The following is a 17,010-nucleotide window of genomic DNA, read 5'->3' as shown; positions in this document are numbered from 1 at the left end:
CAATTATAGGACTCAGCCTGCATAGTAAAGTGTATGGAAGAAATGAGTCAAATTATTAATAATCTTTCCCATATATAGTGTGTCATATTGTTTAGGATAAAAACAGAGAACTTTGAGATGCTTTTATTGGTGGAAAGGAAAGGGAAGTTTCTTTTATTTCTTTAAATTAACATAGGGTTGGCAATATGCTTCTAAATATCTCCATTAGTGCTTATTTAATTCCCTAATCTATTTAAATGGGCGGTTTAATGTTTCATCTCACCTAATTTCGTATTTTTACGATTATAGCATATCCTTCTTCTGCCCTTTAAATTTCTTCTATTGTCTTTTGAATGTTTTCATTTTTATTCCATGGTCATCTTTCACATCCTGTACTGTATCAACTTAAAAATCAACTTCCATTCCTGTCTTTCTATTTATTGCTCCTAGTAATGTTTAAGTTTAAGTTATTTCCGTTAATATTTTTCAGACTGGTCATTTAGGTTTATGTCCCTTCTACTAGTATTGCAATAGGAACATTATATTGATGTAACAAACTTTCTACAGCTATTTTATTTATAAGTCATAGCACTTTTCTGAAGTACACAGAAAAAGATGCTGTTCCGTTCAGAATCTGACTGTGTGTTTTCTAGGTGGTGCCTGGCTAGCTATACATGGAAAATGATACATGAATCTAATCCATGCTGGATTAGATGGATTTGGGACCCAATCCAGCAGAGTTCTGAATAATCTGAATTGCTTTTCTAAAGCAGTGTTTCCCAACCTTGGCAACTTGAAGATATCTGGACTTCAACTCCCAGAATTCCCCAGCCAGCATTCGCTGGCTGAGGGATTCTGGGAGTTGAAGTCCAGATATCTTCAAGTTGCCAAGGTTGGGAATCACTGTTCTAAAGAACACACATAGAATAATTAAGAAAAGAGATGCTGACATTTTGCTGAGGAAAGCAACTTTCCCGGAACCAGTAAAAACAATTATGGGCAGCTGCTCAACACACTACAGCAGGGGTGTCAAACTCAAGGCCTGGGGCCTGGATCTGGCCCGTGGAGTGCTTAGATCTGACCCGCAGGGCTACCCTGGAAACAGCGAAGGATTGACCCATGATATCTCTACCAGCTAAAACAGAGTTTGGCAGGGCTTCCTGCGGGCTATCAGAGGGGGCCCTGACACAAATGATATCGAGTTGGCCATGCTCATGCTAGCCACTTGAGGTCAAACACAACCCTGATGCGGCTTTCAATGAAATCAATTTTGACACATCTGCACTACAGAAAACAATAAACCTTTCTACTTTCTACCTCAGAGTAGTTTGGCACTACATGTCAAAATAACTTAATACTGGTTACCTATTTTTCTATAGTACACAAATAGAATTGACTGACTTTGCTTGGTTATCAGCTCTGGTTACAGCATTGCTCTAGATTTCTTATCAGGTAGATCATCTATTTTGTTTTGCATGCACAATTCCTCTTTTAATAGTTGCTTTATCAATCTTATTAATATACATCAAATTTCAATTAAACCAACCTGTGCATGCTTAAAAATGGTACATATTAAGCTTATACTTACTCAAAAAATGTTGTCCATCCAATTTCATCACTTCTAGTTGCTAGGAGTCCACTGTTGCCATGATACGTAAACAAGACTAGTTCCAGTCCTTGCGCTATCATATTTTTTAAGCAACCGTTGGTTCCTATGGTTAACCAGATGACTTGATTGTCAGGAGATACTACCCTTACTGGCATCCGATTGGGGTCACGCCTAATACGAAGGGTATTTCCATTGCTGTCAGTAACTGCAGTAATATCATTGTCATTACTGTAGCTAAAATTGTACAGATAGTCTCCTGTGACTAAACTCATTGTGTACTGATGGGTGCCATTGACATCAAAGATATACAGCTCCTGATCAGTTGGAGAGGCAACTTCATAAAAATTCATGGAATTCAGCAATGGTTTGTTCTTTGACACAGCTCTTATTCGAATATTTCCAAGATCTGCAATATACAGTGTTCCATCGGGAGATACAGCTAAGGAAGAAGGACCACTGAGTTTGGCATCTTTAGCATAGCCATCACCATTTTGATAGCAGTCACAATTAACATCATTTTTGCAGTCACATTCAGACGGTATTCCAGCAACTAATGAGATTTCTCCATCAGTTGTTACTTGTCTTATTCTGTTTATCTTTTTTTCATCTGTTTCTGTAATGTAAAGCACCCCATTATAAGATAAAGCAATAGCCGTGGCTGATTCTAAGGTAGTTTGTACTGCATGTTTTCCCACTGTATATTCCACTCCAGGAACCTGGCAGTGCATTGGCCTTCCAGCAGCTATACGGACTTGCCGGTTTTCTGTAATTTGAAGCACTACGTTGTTATCCAGCACATAAATGGAGTTATCCATTGGGTTGATAGCTAGATCTGTTGGCCATTCCAGACGTACCTTATCAAAACAAGAACAATTTATTAACACATTAGTTAACCTGGCTTTAGTCAAATAAATTTTCTGAATGGAATTTAAAATAGCTCTAGTTGCTACTCTTGGAATGCCTGTCTGTTTTCTTTTAATTGCATGGGATTACAGAAAATGGTATTATTCAACAATTGAAATGGCTTAATTTAGGTGAAAACAATTAAACTAAAAATTAAAAACAATGAACAGTCTGGAAACAATGCAACAAGCAATACAAACAATACAACAAGCTGGACTTATATGAATTAAATAATTTAAAAAATTAAATTGTGGGAGCTTCATTACTGGAAGCTTTCAAGAAGAGACTGGATTGCCATTTGTCAGAAAGAGTGTAGGGTTTCTTGCTTGAGTGGGAGGGTTGGATGACCTACAAGGACCCTTCCAATTCTTTTAATATGTTAAAAGTTAACGGTATATTGGAGTTCTGTGAAAACAAATTGGGCCTTCAAGTCTAACTCCCACACAATATTAAGAACTTGTCTCTATACAAACCCAGCAATACAAAGAAAAAATCTAGAGAAACTCTACTGAAAAAAGGCAATATTTAAAATTACAGTATATCAATTTATGAGCCTTTTATTAAAATATCAATCTAGCAAAATCTCTTAGAAAGTTGCAAAATCTATGCCATTGCAATCATAGTTCTGATTGGGAGATACGGCATCTGAGTTATGCTCAGACAATAGCAGCTTTGAATAAACATGCTGATTTATGAAGTTTGATAGTCTTTCCTGATTTTTGTCATGGGTTAAATTGCTTTCAGAAATACAGTTCTGATTTTTACATTAGTGTTTGGCCCACTGCAGCGCAGCGCAGCAAGGAAGCAAGCAAGTTGTTTGTAGCATACTAGAATAATGAATAAATGTTTGTACTAAATGTATCTGAATCTTGTAGTTTTCTAATAGGTCTGTTAATACATGTGAAATAATGGTTAGACTCCACCTTGAAGGTTTTTGTTGTTTGTTAATTGTTTCTAAAATGATGTTAGAAAGTGCATAAAATCTTTGTTTTTATAATTGTTTCACTTTTATGATTTACATTTTTTAGAATTGTGTAATAAATTACTTAACTGAAGGTTATTCCCTAGGGCACTAAATTCACAAGGCTCTTATAGTAGGCAGTACATTTTATTTTAAGGAGTGATCAGAGTTGAAATAACTATCAATATCTTAACACAAAATTTATTGCTGAATATTTTTAATTGTCTAGAATTCTCAGACAGAAAGCATACAGTAAATACAGTAAATGCAAGCATAGGAAAATCCCATAACATAAAAATCTAAAAAACCTCAGTCTTTCCTTGTTTCTTGCCAGGAGTTTTATTTGCTGGAAAGACATGTGAATGGATAGATAAGACCTGGATGAATGAATGAATAATCAATTCCCTTAGATCTTTATTTATTTTTTCATTAGTGGATTGAGAAAGAAGATCTTGATGTTATTATGTGAACTAAGAAGAAAGATCTTTGTTAAAAATACCTGGCTGATATGCATGCTGGTGTCACATGTTAATGGTCGCGCAGAAGTCAGATCATTTGAACCAAGTAATGTTGATATTATTCCATTTTGGTCCACTTTCCTGATCATAGTCCCATCAACAAAATAGATTAATCCATTCTTATCTACCGCCACTCCTTCAGTAAAACAAAAAAACAAGCATATACAATATGATTTTTTTTCAAATTATAACAATCAACGTTTTTCCTATTTATACACTGTTTTTTAAGCCTTTTCGTTACATACCAAGAATGATTCTAAAGATTTAATAGAATTGGGTTCTAACCAGATGTATTTAGTGTTCTGGCATATCATGTATGAACATAAAACATTGCTTGTTACAGTTTGTTAAAAGTTGTGTCTAATTATTGAACCCTTCATGATTCCTTGGATACAAAGTCTTTATAGCATGCATATACAACCATAGATGTACAAATGATGACATATGCATAATGATACAATCATGCAATTGGCATGATTTCTGTACTTGCAACACATTTAATGTATGTAATTATGGATTTTGCATGATTATGGCATCATATACATGCCATCTTTTAGGTATCATTGCAGGTTTCCATAGATATCTTTGATAGATGGTAAAAATATTCATAATGCATAATGAAAGACAAATTATTAACGATAGGAAATCAAAGACTTCATTTTTGCAACTTTACTTTCGGAAGATTCTTCCATTTAGAAAACAACATGTAAGTATACCACTAAACAGTGTTAAATGTTATCATGAGTGCTGACTAATTTTTTTGCTTCATAAATTTTCAATTTCCTCCACCTTTCGGACTCATCAGAGTAGCTTCTACAGCCTTGCCACCATCGCCACATCGTGCTTCATCAAATGGAAGGCACTGTTCTCCAGTCCCTGCTACTACATCAGCATTTTTTGTCAGATCTTTTGCTCCTGTAAGTGATTTTGGACGATAAATCCGTCTTGTATTGGTATCAGAAACATACAATTCTCCTGTGACTGGATCAGTTGCAAGATAGTATCTATGAGCGGGATTACTGCTGCAAAAAGGAAAACAAGTTTTTTTAGTATGTTATCTCATGTCACTTTTTTTGTCTAGCTCAGTAGCTCTTGAACATTTATTATTCTTTACGTTCTAAAAAAATAATAGAGAACTCCAAAAAACTTTCGTTTATATGGGCTATATCTATTGATATTTAGAAATTATTTTTTTAAAAAATAATTGATTTGGCAAAGACTACACTTTGAGAACAATTGGTCTAGTTGTATAGGCACGTAGACTGTCATTTTCCTTAAAATCTGGATCAAATTAATTCTTTTGTGATCTTTTTCTTTTAATACTACAATTGTGTATAATTCTAAGACATCTCTAACGCATTTGAAATGTTAGTTTCAAATAATCATATCTGGGTCTTCCCTTAGATTGTTTCTTTGTTCTCAACATTTTCTCATAAATTTAAGCCATTTGAATGTATGATCTATATTACTGATAAATAATATATTGTTTTTTCTTCTGATCAAAAAGCACCTTCTTATCTCTGAGCATAGTTTCATTATGTTTGACATATTTGTGAATAAATACATCTTTAAAAAAAAATATCACAGCATTTAAAAAATCTCTAAAAAGGCCACCACATTTTCCTATAAAATAAAATAATACACAGTTTTGGACCTTTTCTTCAAAGCTCAATAAAGTTTGGAGAAAAGTGTTCTTTCCTAATGAGTAAATAACTTTATTGAATATATCTGCTGATCAAAGATACAATCCAAAAGTTTAATTAGCTGCATCAATAACAATAGATCTAAGTTATGGCATAAAAGAATGTCTATATAGCTGATAATATTAGACTGCCTACTAATGCACAAAGCTTTAGTATCCATCAGATCAATTTCTAATTTATTTGCAAATGTGCTACTAACATGTATCCAATAGATTTGGTCATATCAGAGCATCTGTTCACAAAAAATACTGCTTAGTATTTCATAAATATAAATTTAACAGTTTTAGAATAACACATTGCGTGTAATATTGTTGGTAAAGAGTGTCAGGGGTTAATGTAAACAAGTTGTAACTAAATTATGGTTTTAAGTAGAGACAAATTTTGAATAATTATTAATATGTCATTTTAATAGACACAAAAATCTGGATGGAAAATATAATCTGTTTAAGTTTTGGTAAAATCTGATTAATGAAGCAAAGCAATTGAACAATAAAAGCATAAACTGGTGGCATTCTAACTATTTTTAAATTGTGAACAGGTTTTGGCAAAGCAGTAAAGGTTCTGGCAGCTTGTTCTGATTTTTATTTTTATTTTTAAAATATGTCTGAATTTGATCAGAAACCTCTTAATTGGAAAATATATTTTTGAAAATTCTTTAACATAAAATAATGATGGTTATAATAGATAAAATATATGCCTTTTCATTTATAATTTCTCACTGATGTGCTTAGACTTTGTTTAAAGACAAATAAGAGCTTTCATTAGATATAAAATTCAGCTTTGGATAATAATTTTACAGAGTTTGGTTGGAGAAAGTTAAACTAACTAAATTTAAATAAAAGAATAATTAACTTGCAGAAAATAGTGGCATTTGACTTAGTTTTATTACATTAGAAAAACACTGAAAAATAAAGTGAATACATACTAACCCAAATATTGTTATTTTTAAGATGAGAGAGAACAACTCAAGGAATATGTATTTAATGGAAGCTACCTTTTGTGGTTGGAGAGATGGGAAACTCTTGTATGTCATTAAAACACATCATAAAGAAAGTGAGATTCGAACTATTTTAATTCACACACACACACAAAAGTAGATTCTCTCTAATATCTTCTGCACTAGAAATAAATTCCTTGTGTGTGTCTAATCACACGGCCAAATAAAGTATTCTGTTCTGTTATTCTTCCTGTTCCCAATTCCATTCTATTCCAATGTTAAGAGCTTCAGACACATTTGAGGTGCAGAGATTTGATTTTGTATTTCAGATTTTCCATTACAGTGCTAAAACATTCTCTGATCTATTCTGTTGAAACCCAGACATGTTTGTTTACATGTATACAATGCTCCACTATGAATCTGGATTACTGCAAGCCTTGATACCTAGCAATCAAATGTGTAATGGATTCCATATAAAAAGACAGCATTGCATTCTCTGTCAATGGTATTGAGGGTGCTCAAAAGACAATGAGGTGGGGGATGAGTATAGCAGAATGAAGATAGTGAATTATTGAAATAAAAAATAGCTAATACAGTGTTACCTCATCTTACGAACTTAATTCGTTCCGTGATGAGGTTCATAAGTAGAAAAGTTTGTAAGATGAAACAATGTTTCCCATAGGAATCAATGTAAAAGCAAATAATGCGTGCAAACCCATTAGGAAAATCCAAACTTTAAGGCTTTAAAAAAACAGCAGCGGGCAGACAAAGTGAAGGCTAACAGAGTGGAGACGGACAGCGAGAAGCAAGGAATGGATGTCCTAATAAAGGCTAACGCTGCCCCAAATTGCTCCCTAAATCACCACTCCAGACGCTTCCTATGCCGCCCCAAATCTCTCCTAAAATCACTCCTCCAAAAGCTACTTACGTTGTCCCAAATTGTTTCCAAAATCACCCCTCCAAAACCTTCCTACGTTACCCCAAATCGCCACTCCAAAACCTTCCTTCATTGCCCCAAATTGCTCCTAAAATTGCCCCTCCAAAACCTTCCTACGTTGCCCCAAATCACTCCTAAAATCACCCCTCCAAAACTTTCCTACGTTGCCCCAAATCGCTCCTAAAATCACCCCTCCAGCCGCTTCCTATGCCACCCCAAATTGAGGTCCTAACGAAGGCAAATGGAGTGAAAAAAGGCAGCAAGGAGAAACCAGGCAAACACTTACTATGCCACCCAAATCGAGGTCCTAACAAAGGCAAACGGAGTGAAGAAAGGAATCAAGGAGTAATGAGGCATTTTGAAAAGAGAGGTGATTTTGGAAGACTTTGGAAGCTTTTGGAAGGGTGATTTTGGGAGCAATTTGGAGTGGTGTAGGAAGCTTTTGGGGGAGCAATTTTGGAGGCAATTTGGGGTGGTGTAGGAAACTTTTGGAGGGGTGATTTTAGCAGCAAAATGGGGAAAGGAAGTGATAGGCTAGAGGGGATTTTGGCAGTGGGATGGGGCGGCTGCGGGGAGCAGAGGAAGTGGAGGGCTAGAGGTGAAAGTGGTAGGGAAATGGGACAGCTCCAGCATTCCCCGCCTCGGGACTGCAGGTGCAAGCAAAAGGAGGCAGGGAATCCCAGCGGGGGCAAGCAAATGGGAAATCCCGGCGGTGGCAGTCACAAGGCAGGGGAATCACTGCGCACACACCCAGGCTCAGGTTCATAAGGTGAAAATGGTTTTAAGAAGAGGCAAACAAATCTTAAACACCGGGTTCATATCTCAAAAAGTTTGTATGAAGAGGTGTTCGTAAGACAAGGTATCACTGTATCTTTAAAACAAATCAGAAATATATAAATATAACGAAGCACTGTTTTATCCGTTTTAAGTATTACATTTTCCTACAGAAACATACTTTAAAATGTAACAAGTTAAACTGGAATGTGAAAGTAGTTTGATTACCTTATACTAAGATTTATCTCAGAATAGTTTTAATATAATTTTATTCAAATGTTTGAAGCAGTTTTTGTAGTACTCATTTAAAGCCAATAATAGCCTCAACAAAATGTATGAACATGCTTAGAATGCTTACCTATGTCTAAAATCTTTATTTCTTGGTGGGTAGGCAAAAGAAGGAAGAGCAAAAAGAACAATATTAGAAGGAAAAAGTCAAAAGAACCAAAAAATTGGTAAGATTGCTAGTAAGAATTTAGCCTTAATTTTATGTATTAATTTATTAGTTAGATTGATATCATGTCTTTTTTTCTGGGGCCTCCAGGTGGTATATACAATGCTCCATCCTCCAATTTTCCCCACAATAACCAACCTGTGAAATCATCAGGACTGAGAAACACTGATTCAAAATCACCCAGTGAATTTTCATGGCTGAAAGAAGTCCCAAACTTAGCATCCCCAATAATAGTCAAACACTGTAGCCATGATATATAGCGGTTCCATTGGCATGGCCACCTGAATGTTTATGATATATTAAATGGTTTTCTAGTTGTGTAGGTAAAATAATATTTTGATATCATTTATATTTTCATATTCTGATGGATAAAGAGACCCTACTGAATCATCACAACCACATTCTAAAAATTAGGTATCTAAAATTAGGGGAAAATATACCTTAGTTCAAGTACACTTGTTACATTTCCAGATGGGAATATCCGTCGAACATAGTTGAAATCTCCTACATACAGGCTTCCATCAATTCCACAAGCTAGGGCAACTGGAGCCAAGAGTTTATTGCCATCTGCTTGACCATTGCAACTTGGGCAAGAAATGCTGCGCCGTCGGCCATTACCCATTATACTACTGACAACTGGTGGTTGCTGAGAGATAAACTGATTTTCCCCATTGCCTTTATACAGGATTCCTTTAAAAAACAAAAACAAACCAGAAACATGATCTCCCCTTTCTTTGTAATAAATTTTAATAACCAGATATATTTTAAATAAAGCAAGAAACAATGTTTTAGAATCCCATTGGCATTGTCCCTTCAATTCCAACTGTAAGTTTACAGTATGTAGTAATGTATAGTTAGATATCCTGTCCTCAACCATTCGTATTTACAGCTAACTCAGTGTTAGGAATCCATAATGAATGCCTCTTACATTATTTTCTATCTTGACTTGTAATGATAACATATAATAAACCAAACATGTAGAAGCAGAACTATATGCAAACAGCTGCTGTACAACTGGTTCTCAAGTCTGCCCAAGAACAAGAGATATTTGCAGGTAACCCCAGTTAGCAATATTCTTCTGTTTCTGAGCAGAATCCAAATCGATGTTTGTCTTCTTTTGTTCCAGAAAGCTGATATGTTCACTGCATCTCTGCATAAACTGCTTCTCAGTCTGGTCTATGAAAGAGAACTGCAGAATTCATTTGCATGCAGATTTTCTCTTAGTTTCGGCTGAATGTTGGATTGGAGCAATGTTTTCACATTCTTTCTTTTCTTGGAATAAACTACAAACATATGTGCTGTTATGAATCAAAATCTTGTATTAGTACATTATTACTGTAGAACAGTTTTCTGACAGCCTCAATTTCACATTGCAAAATGGTTTTATAGCAATTTACTTTGGGTTGCAGAGTCTGGTTTTAAAATGTATTTGCAGTTACGTTCTCATATGTCAAACATAACAAAAATGCTTTTGCAGGCCACCTGCCCTTTAAACCTAGTTCTGCTCAGAGGCATCAACAATCATTGGAAACAGACAAAGTATCTTGCCAGCGTCATATTTTATGACCTTCACAGGAAATGTGGGGAAGGAAGATATGTACCTAATGTAGACTTCACAATTAATGCTGTCTGTTTGATAGACTTCTTTCCTCATTATTATCAAGATTAATGGGTCAATCAAAGTCTGCTGCAAGAACAGTGGCTATTATTGTAACATTTGTTTCATTATAAATCTCAATCTAATTTAAATTATGCAATGTACATATCACTTTGTACTGTAATTCATGATAATTATTATACTTTACAATTACCAGTAAAATATATTTATGAAGTTTCATAATCCATGCTACTTTATTTTCATTAGGTAAATATTTCATATATTATTAAGCATATCTATCTATCTATCTATCTATCTATCTATCTATCTATCTATCTACCTACCTACCTACCTACCTACCTACCTACCTACCTTCCATCCACTCACCCACTTCCCTCCCTATCTACCAGAAGACTATATGGAAGACTGTTTCATTACTCTATATGGAATTCAGTTCCTCATAAGCACTTAGGAAAAAAGTGCACTACTGGAATCTGCACCCCTGCTTCTAGGATTACATCTTTTATGACAATCAGGAAACCTGTAATGTCACTTCAATACACGAGTTCTATACATTTAATCATGTTTCCTAGAGGTTAGCACTGATACTCTGATTTACACATTTCCTCATTCACTGAAAAATTGTTACTTCACATCTCTCTTTTAATATAAACAAAGAAAAGATAAACATTAAACTATTGCAGTCATTCAAAATATCCATATAAAAACCTGTCACAGTATTTGCTCTAAGCCAATGCATTTTTCCAGCTCATTCATCTTAGTCACTTCATTTATTCAATTGCACTTTCAAAAGTCATTATTTGCCAACTGCCTCCTAAGCACTCTCTAAGCATTGGAGTTGATTTACAAACAGAAAATACCCAATAGAAAAATAATTAAATGAGTATACATATACTTAAAAAACACGATTGCATTAATACATTTTTGGCCACTGATTTCTTTTGCCTTACAGGAGTTACCGCACTGACTGGATAGCTTCGTTTTATATTATTTCATGTTAACGGCCCGTTTAAAAAGTATAGGATACCATCTCTTGAGAAAGGCTGATATTTTACTTATTTCCCTATTAAATCAGCATAAGAAGCAGTTGTACGACCCCTCCTCAAGAAGCCATCTCTGGATCCAACTGAGTTGAAAAACTTTAGACCAGTCTCCAACCTACCCTTCTTGGGTAAAGTTGTAGAGAAGGTGGTTGTGTTCCAACTCCAGCGGTCCTTGAATGAAGCCGATTATCTTGACCCTTTTCAGTCTGGTTTCAGGTCTGGTCACAGCACAGAAATTGCTTTGGTCATGCTGATGGATGATCTCTGGCAGGCCTGGGATAGGGGTCATTACTCTATCCTGGTGTTTCTTGACCTCAGTGGCCTTCGATACCATTGTCCACAGTTTCCTTCTGTGACGGCTGGAGGGGTTAGGAATGGGAGGCACTGTTCTATGCTGGTTCTCCTCCTATCTCTCCAGTCGTTCACAGTCGGTATTAATAGGGAGGCAGAGGTCCACCACTCAGCCCCTACTTTGTGGGGTGCTGCAGGGGTCTGTCCTTTCCTCCTTACTATTTATCATTTACATGACGCCACGGGGTGAAATCATCCAACAACATGGGGTGAGGTATCATCAGTATGCTGATGATACCCAGCTATACATCTGTGCCCCATGTCAATTCAGTGAAGTGGTGGAAGTGATGTGCTGGTGCATAGAAGCTGTAAGGTTCTGGATAGGAGTCAAGCCAGACAAGACCGAGTGGTTGTGGGCATTTCCTCCTAATGACAGCCTACTTATCTGTCCATTGTTCTGAGGGGGGGTTCCTATGAGCGACTGGACACGTTGCTGTAGCCATGGGGCGGTGGCAGGGTGGTCAGCTGTGAGGCAGAGCTCCGGAACAGAGGCACCGACGGCGGCGGCTGGACATGCTGGAATTGCGTGGCTGGCACTTGCTGCTGGCTGGGCCGGGATGGAGGCTCCAGCCCCATGTCCATGCCCAGCGCAACGCCAGCATGTATGGCATCTAGCAACACGTCTAGCCGCCGCCATCGGTGCCTCTGTTCCACAGCTCCGCCTCACAGCTGATTACCCTGCCGCCGCCCCACGGCTACTGCCCAATGCCGCTGCTGCGGCGTGGTGTACAAGAAAGAGAGAGAGAAAGAAAGAGATAGCAAGAGAGAGCGAGAAAGAAAAAGAGAGAGATAGCAAGGGAGAGAAAGAGATAGCAAGAGAGAGAAAGAGAGAGGGAGAGAAAGAGAGAAAGCAAAAAAGAGAGAGAGAAAGAGAGGGGAGAGAGAAAGCAAAAGAGAGAGAGAAAGAGATAGCAAGAGAGGGAGAGAGAGAAAGAGAGAGGGAGAGAGGGGGGAGAGAAAGAGATAGCAAGAGAGGGAGAGAGAGAAAGAGAGAGGGAGAGGGGGAGAAAGAGAGAGAGAGAAAGATAGAGGGGGAGAGAGAAAGAGAAAGCAAAAAAGAGAGAGAAAGAGAAAGATAAAGAAAGCAAAAAGAGAGATAGCAAGAGAGAAAGAGAGAGGGAGAGAGAGGGGGGAGAGAAAGAGAGAAAGCAAAAGAGAGAGAGAGAGAAAGAAAGAGGGAGAGAGGTGAGAGAGAGAAAGAGAGAGGAAGAGAGGGGGGAGAGAAATAGATAGCAAGAGAGGGAGAGAGAGAAAGAGAGAGAAAGAGATAGCAAGAGAGAAAGTGAGAGGGAGAGAGGGGGAGAGAGAGAAAGCAAAAAAGAGATAGAGAGATAGCAAGAGAGAGAAAGAGATAGCAAGAGAGGGAGAGAGAGAAAGAGAGAGGGGGAGAAAGAGAGAGAAAAAGAGAGAGATAGCAAGAAAGAGAAAGAGAGAGGGAGAGAGGGGGGAGAGAGAAAGACAGCAAGAGAGAGAGAGAGAAAGCAAGAGAGAGAGAGAAAGAGAGGGGGGAAGGAGGGTGAGGGAAAGACATAGAGGGAGGGAAGGAGGGAGAGACAAGGAGAGCCAAAAAGAGAGGAAGGAAGGGAGAAACAAAGAGAGAGGGAGAGAGAGAGGGAAAGAAAGAGGAAGGAAGGGAGAGAGAGAAAGAGGGAGAGAGAGAGAGAAATAGAGCGAAAGGGAGGAAGAGAGAATTTTTTTTCCAAACTTTTTTTAGCCCCCCCCCCTCAATGTTCCCCAGGATTTTGTAAATGTGAATAATGTGCCGCGGCTCAAAAAAGGTTGGGAAACACTGGCATAGAAGATAGATAGATAGATAGATAGACAGACAGACAGACAAATACATTTGATTATTTGCCATCAAGCAGGTGTTTAGTTTTGTGCTCACAGAGATATTTTCTAAAGGAGATATTCCTTAATCAACCTTTTATGATTTATTTCATTTTTTTCTCTCCCTCCTCTCATAAAGACACATAGTTTGTTTGCTTGTTTGTATACATTACATAACGTATATCTTGAAAGAAAGAATCAGATAAAAGAGTGAAAGTGTACTCTATATTGCATTGAAATTAATTGATTTGGAGAGGCAGGAAAGTGCAATACAGTATTTTCATATGTACTATGAGAAGGGAAATATTGTCATGTTGTTTATGAGGGTTACGGTATGCATGTATATTTGAATTTTAAAATAAAGGAGAATTGTAATTTCTGAATTTATGCTTCTGTATTTTAAAGTAATGAATTAATCACATTATTGGAAAAAATAAGAGCATTCTCCAAGAGAATGCCTATACACTTTTTCTGTAAGGTGCAATTTTATGCCTTTCAATTAAGATACACTATATAACATTATAAGATTAATAATATTCACCATTTTGAACATCTAACACATGGTGTTTGTCCAGTGTCCATCCACCCATGTTGGAGGCATCCAGTTCATAACCTTGTAGAATGGCTGTCCGTTTTTCCCACAAAGTTAGATCCAAACAAGATTCATACTCATAACCAACAGATACTGAAATAAATAATAGAATAATTATTTTACTGTAAACAATTGCAATGCAATTCAATATAGTCATGATTAATTTATTTTCATTTTACAGTGTTATTAATATAGTGTGACTGTGAAGGCTTTTAATTATTTTATCTGATTAATTTTAATGTTTAAATCTTGACATTTAAACAAATATCTGTTAAAGCACTAACAATACAATATAGTAAAATAGAAATCCAAAAAAGGCTGGCAATGTAGTAGCCAAATTCTGAAATTAAAGATTTGGAAATTAAATTCAAAAAATTAAATGATTTGAAAAGGTCACTGATCCTTGATTCAGAATCCAATCAAGAATAAAGAGTTAATCATTCATAGATACAAAGATCACAATTACTATTCTCATTAATAAAATTCAATAAAAACATAACAAAAAGATTATAAGAAAACCAATATATTTTGTATGGCAAAAGGTATTATGGAATATAGTATTTATCCATTTGCTAGATTTATATTTTACATTTCCTCCATGAACTCAAACTAGCATATTCTCTGCTATTTCCCCGCCATTTTATATTTAGGTTACGCTATGAGCATCTGGCCTAAATTCACCAAGTAAGTTTCCATGGATGAAGTTGGATTTGAAGGCTCATGATTTAATTATGACATCGGTTGGACCTCTGACACTACACATGGTAAAACAGATCCTAAAAATTCTGACCAAAGTAATTGTGTTTGAAACATTTAGTTTCAAACATTTAGTTGGTTTTCTTGTAATTCTATAACTGCCATTCCTCTGAAAATTGTGTCAATATTAATTGGTACAGTGAATTATGTAGTTTTAAATATTGTCTATTTCATTCACTGATTTGGTCTACCAACAGAGGTAACTATGATCGTATAAATTTTATTTAGGAAATCAATATGGATACACATTTTTACTGTTTGTCATCTCCTGTGTCTTACTTCAGAAAGACCTCAATATAATTTTATCCTAGAATAACTTTAAATAAAACTTTTTTCACATCTATTATTTGTGTAGAATAATTGTGTACTGTGTTAATTAAAATGATAGATTAGGACTAGAAGGATCCAGCTGTGGATAGTCATTGGGCATTTTAGAGTTTCACAATTGTTTAGCCCAACCTATCACACTATCATTATTAAAAGAACACTGTGGAGAAAGGAGCATTATATAATATATTGTTAGCTCCTGAAGGGAAGGAATAGTATAAATAGAATGAATAAATAAATATGTAAATAATTGTTTATTTGCATATTCAGACATCTTGGTTTGCTTATTTTCAGGTTCGGACATTTAATTAGTAATTATTTCTAGTACAGTATTTGAAGATTTAATGTACTGAATAATTAAAACTAAAAGCTCTCGTATACAGTGATCCCTCGAGTTTCGCGATCTCGATGTTCGCTAAACGCTATATCGTGAGTTTTCAACCCGGAAGTAAACTCCACCATCTGCGCATGCGTGCCCTTCCACGCATGCGTAGATGGTGGAGTTTCCCCGCCGGGCAGAGGCTTCCCTGGGTCTTCCCCCACTTGCCCCGGTAAGACAGCGGCGGTGCGAGCAACGGGGCGGCGGGCGGCACGCGCGGGGGAAACCCCTGCTCCGCTTCCCAGCTGAGAAGCGGAGCTAGGGTGTCCCCAAGCGCGCGCGCGCTTCGGGACACCCCCGGCTCCGCTTCTCAGCTGGGAAGTGAAGCTGGCAATGGCGGACGCCGCGCGCGAGCGCGGGGATACCCCAGCTCTGCTTCCCAGCTGAGAAGCGGAGCTAGGATGTCCCCGGCTCTGCTTCTCAGCTGGGAAGCGGAGCTGGCAATGGCGGGCGAAGGGCGGGCGGCCGTGGAAGTAAAAACACCATCTGCGCATGTGCAGATGGTGTTTTTACTTCCGCACCGCTACTTCGCGAAAAATCGATCATCGCGAGGGGTCCTGGAACGGAACCCTCGCGATGATCGAGGGATCACTGTATTGATATACTGTTGTTCCCTTGAAATAAGTTTATTACTCCATGTGTTGTGAAGTATCAGATGCTCAATAGCAAATTTCAGGCAGTTTTGAAAACACCATGGCTGCATAAGGCTTTTTCTACAAAAGCAAATGTATGTTTCTTCATGTAAGTTAGCATTAGAAATTATCTACTCAATGCAATTATTTCTAACTATTACTTTCCCCCAATGTAAAAATAACAGTTTATCACAATCAATATAATAACTGCAAAATTAATGATTATTGTTTTTATATTTTTATATTTGTGTGTAAAAATTACATTTTATTTGTATAACAGACTGCAACAGTATTTAACTTACAGCATAATTTTGGTTTTTTTCTATAGAATGTATCCACCATGAATTATACTATTGAATATAATTTTTGCTACATAATATTAGTGCATTCAAAAGAACCTGATAAGTTACAAACAAAACCTACCAACAGCTTCAGATAAACCATAGACCTTTTGATTATATGCATCAGTTTTATCCCATATAAACGTATAAGCCAAATTTGGAGATGCAGGGAACCATTTTTGGAAAAGTCTTCCTACTACTGCCACCATGAGATGAACTTTCATTAAATTAAATGGTATCACAGACTGTGTCATTGTGATCTTAAGTACAGATTTATACCCCGCCGCACGGGAGCTTAAGTATGATAATTTCAGATCAGTTCCTGGTATTGCAGTTTCTTCATGGAGCACCTAAAATATGAAAATAAAA

The 17,010-nt window shown here is 36.7% G+C and overlaps 1 protein-coding gene across 1 annotated transcript in view; it reads right to left on the bottom strand.

Annotated features, from left to right (window-relative positions):
- LOC139155896 (teneurin-3) overlaps nucleotides 1-17,010 on the bottom strand; it is a 155,878-nt gene that overhangs the window by 31,205 nt on the left and 107,663 nt on the right. The window contains exons 13-18 of the mRNA XM_070731260.1: nucleotides 16,724-16,991; nucleotides 14,156-14,299; nucleotides 9,216-9,465; nucleotides 4,760-4,989; nucleotides 3,952-4,106; nucleotides 1,568-2,442 (exon numbers count right to left, since the gene is read on the bottom strand). Coding sequence (XP_070587361.1) covers nucleotides 1,568-2,442; nucleotides 3,952-4,106; nucleotides 4,760-4,989; nucleotides 9,216-9,465; nucleotides 14,156-14,299; nucleotides 16,724-16,991 — 1,922 coding nt within the window. The remainder of the gene's footprint in view (nucleotides 1-1,567; nucleotides 2,443-3,951; nucleotides 4,107-4,759; nucleotides 4,990-9,215; nucleotides 9,466-14,155; nucleotides 14,300-16,723; nucleotides 16,992-17,010) is intronic.

This window comes from Erythrolamprus reginae, unplaced genomic scaffold (assembly GCF_031021105.1).
Source record: "Erythrolamprus reginae isolate rEryReg1 unplaced genomic scaffold, rEryReg1.hap1 H_9, whole genome shotgun sequence".
Taxonomy (NCBI): domain Eukaryota; kingdom Metazoa; phylum Chordata; class Lepidosauria; order Squamata; family Dipsadidae; genus Erythrolamprus; species Erythrolamprus reginae.
The sequence above is the reverse complement of the archived record's forward strand: the minus strand, read 5'-3'. Positions and strand labels throughout refer to the sequence as shown.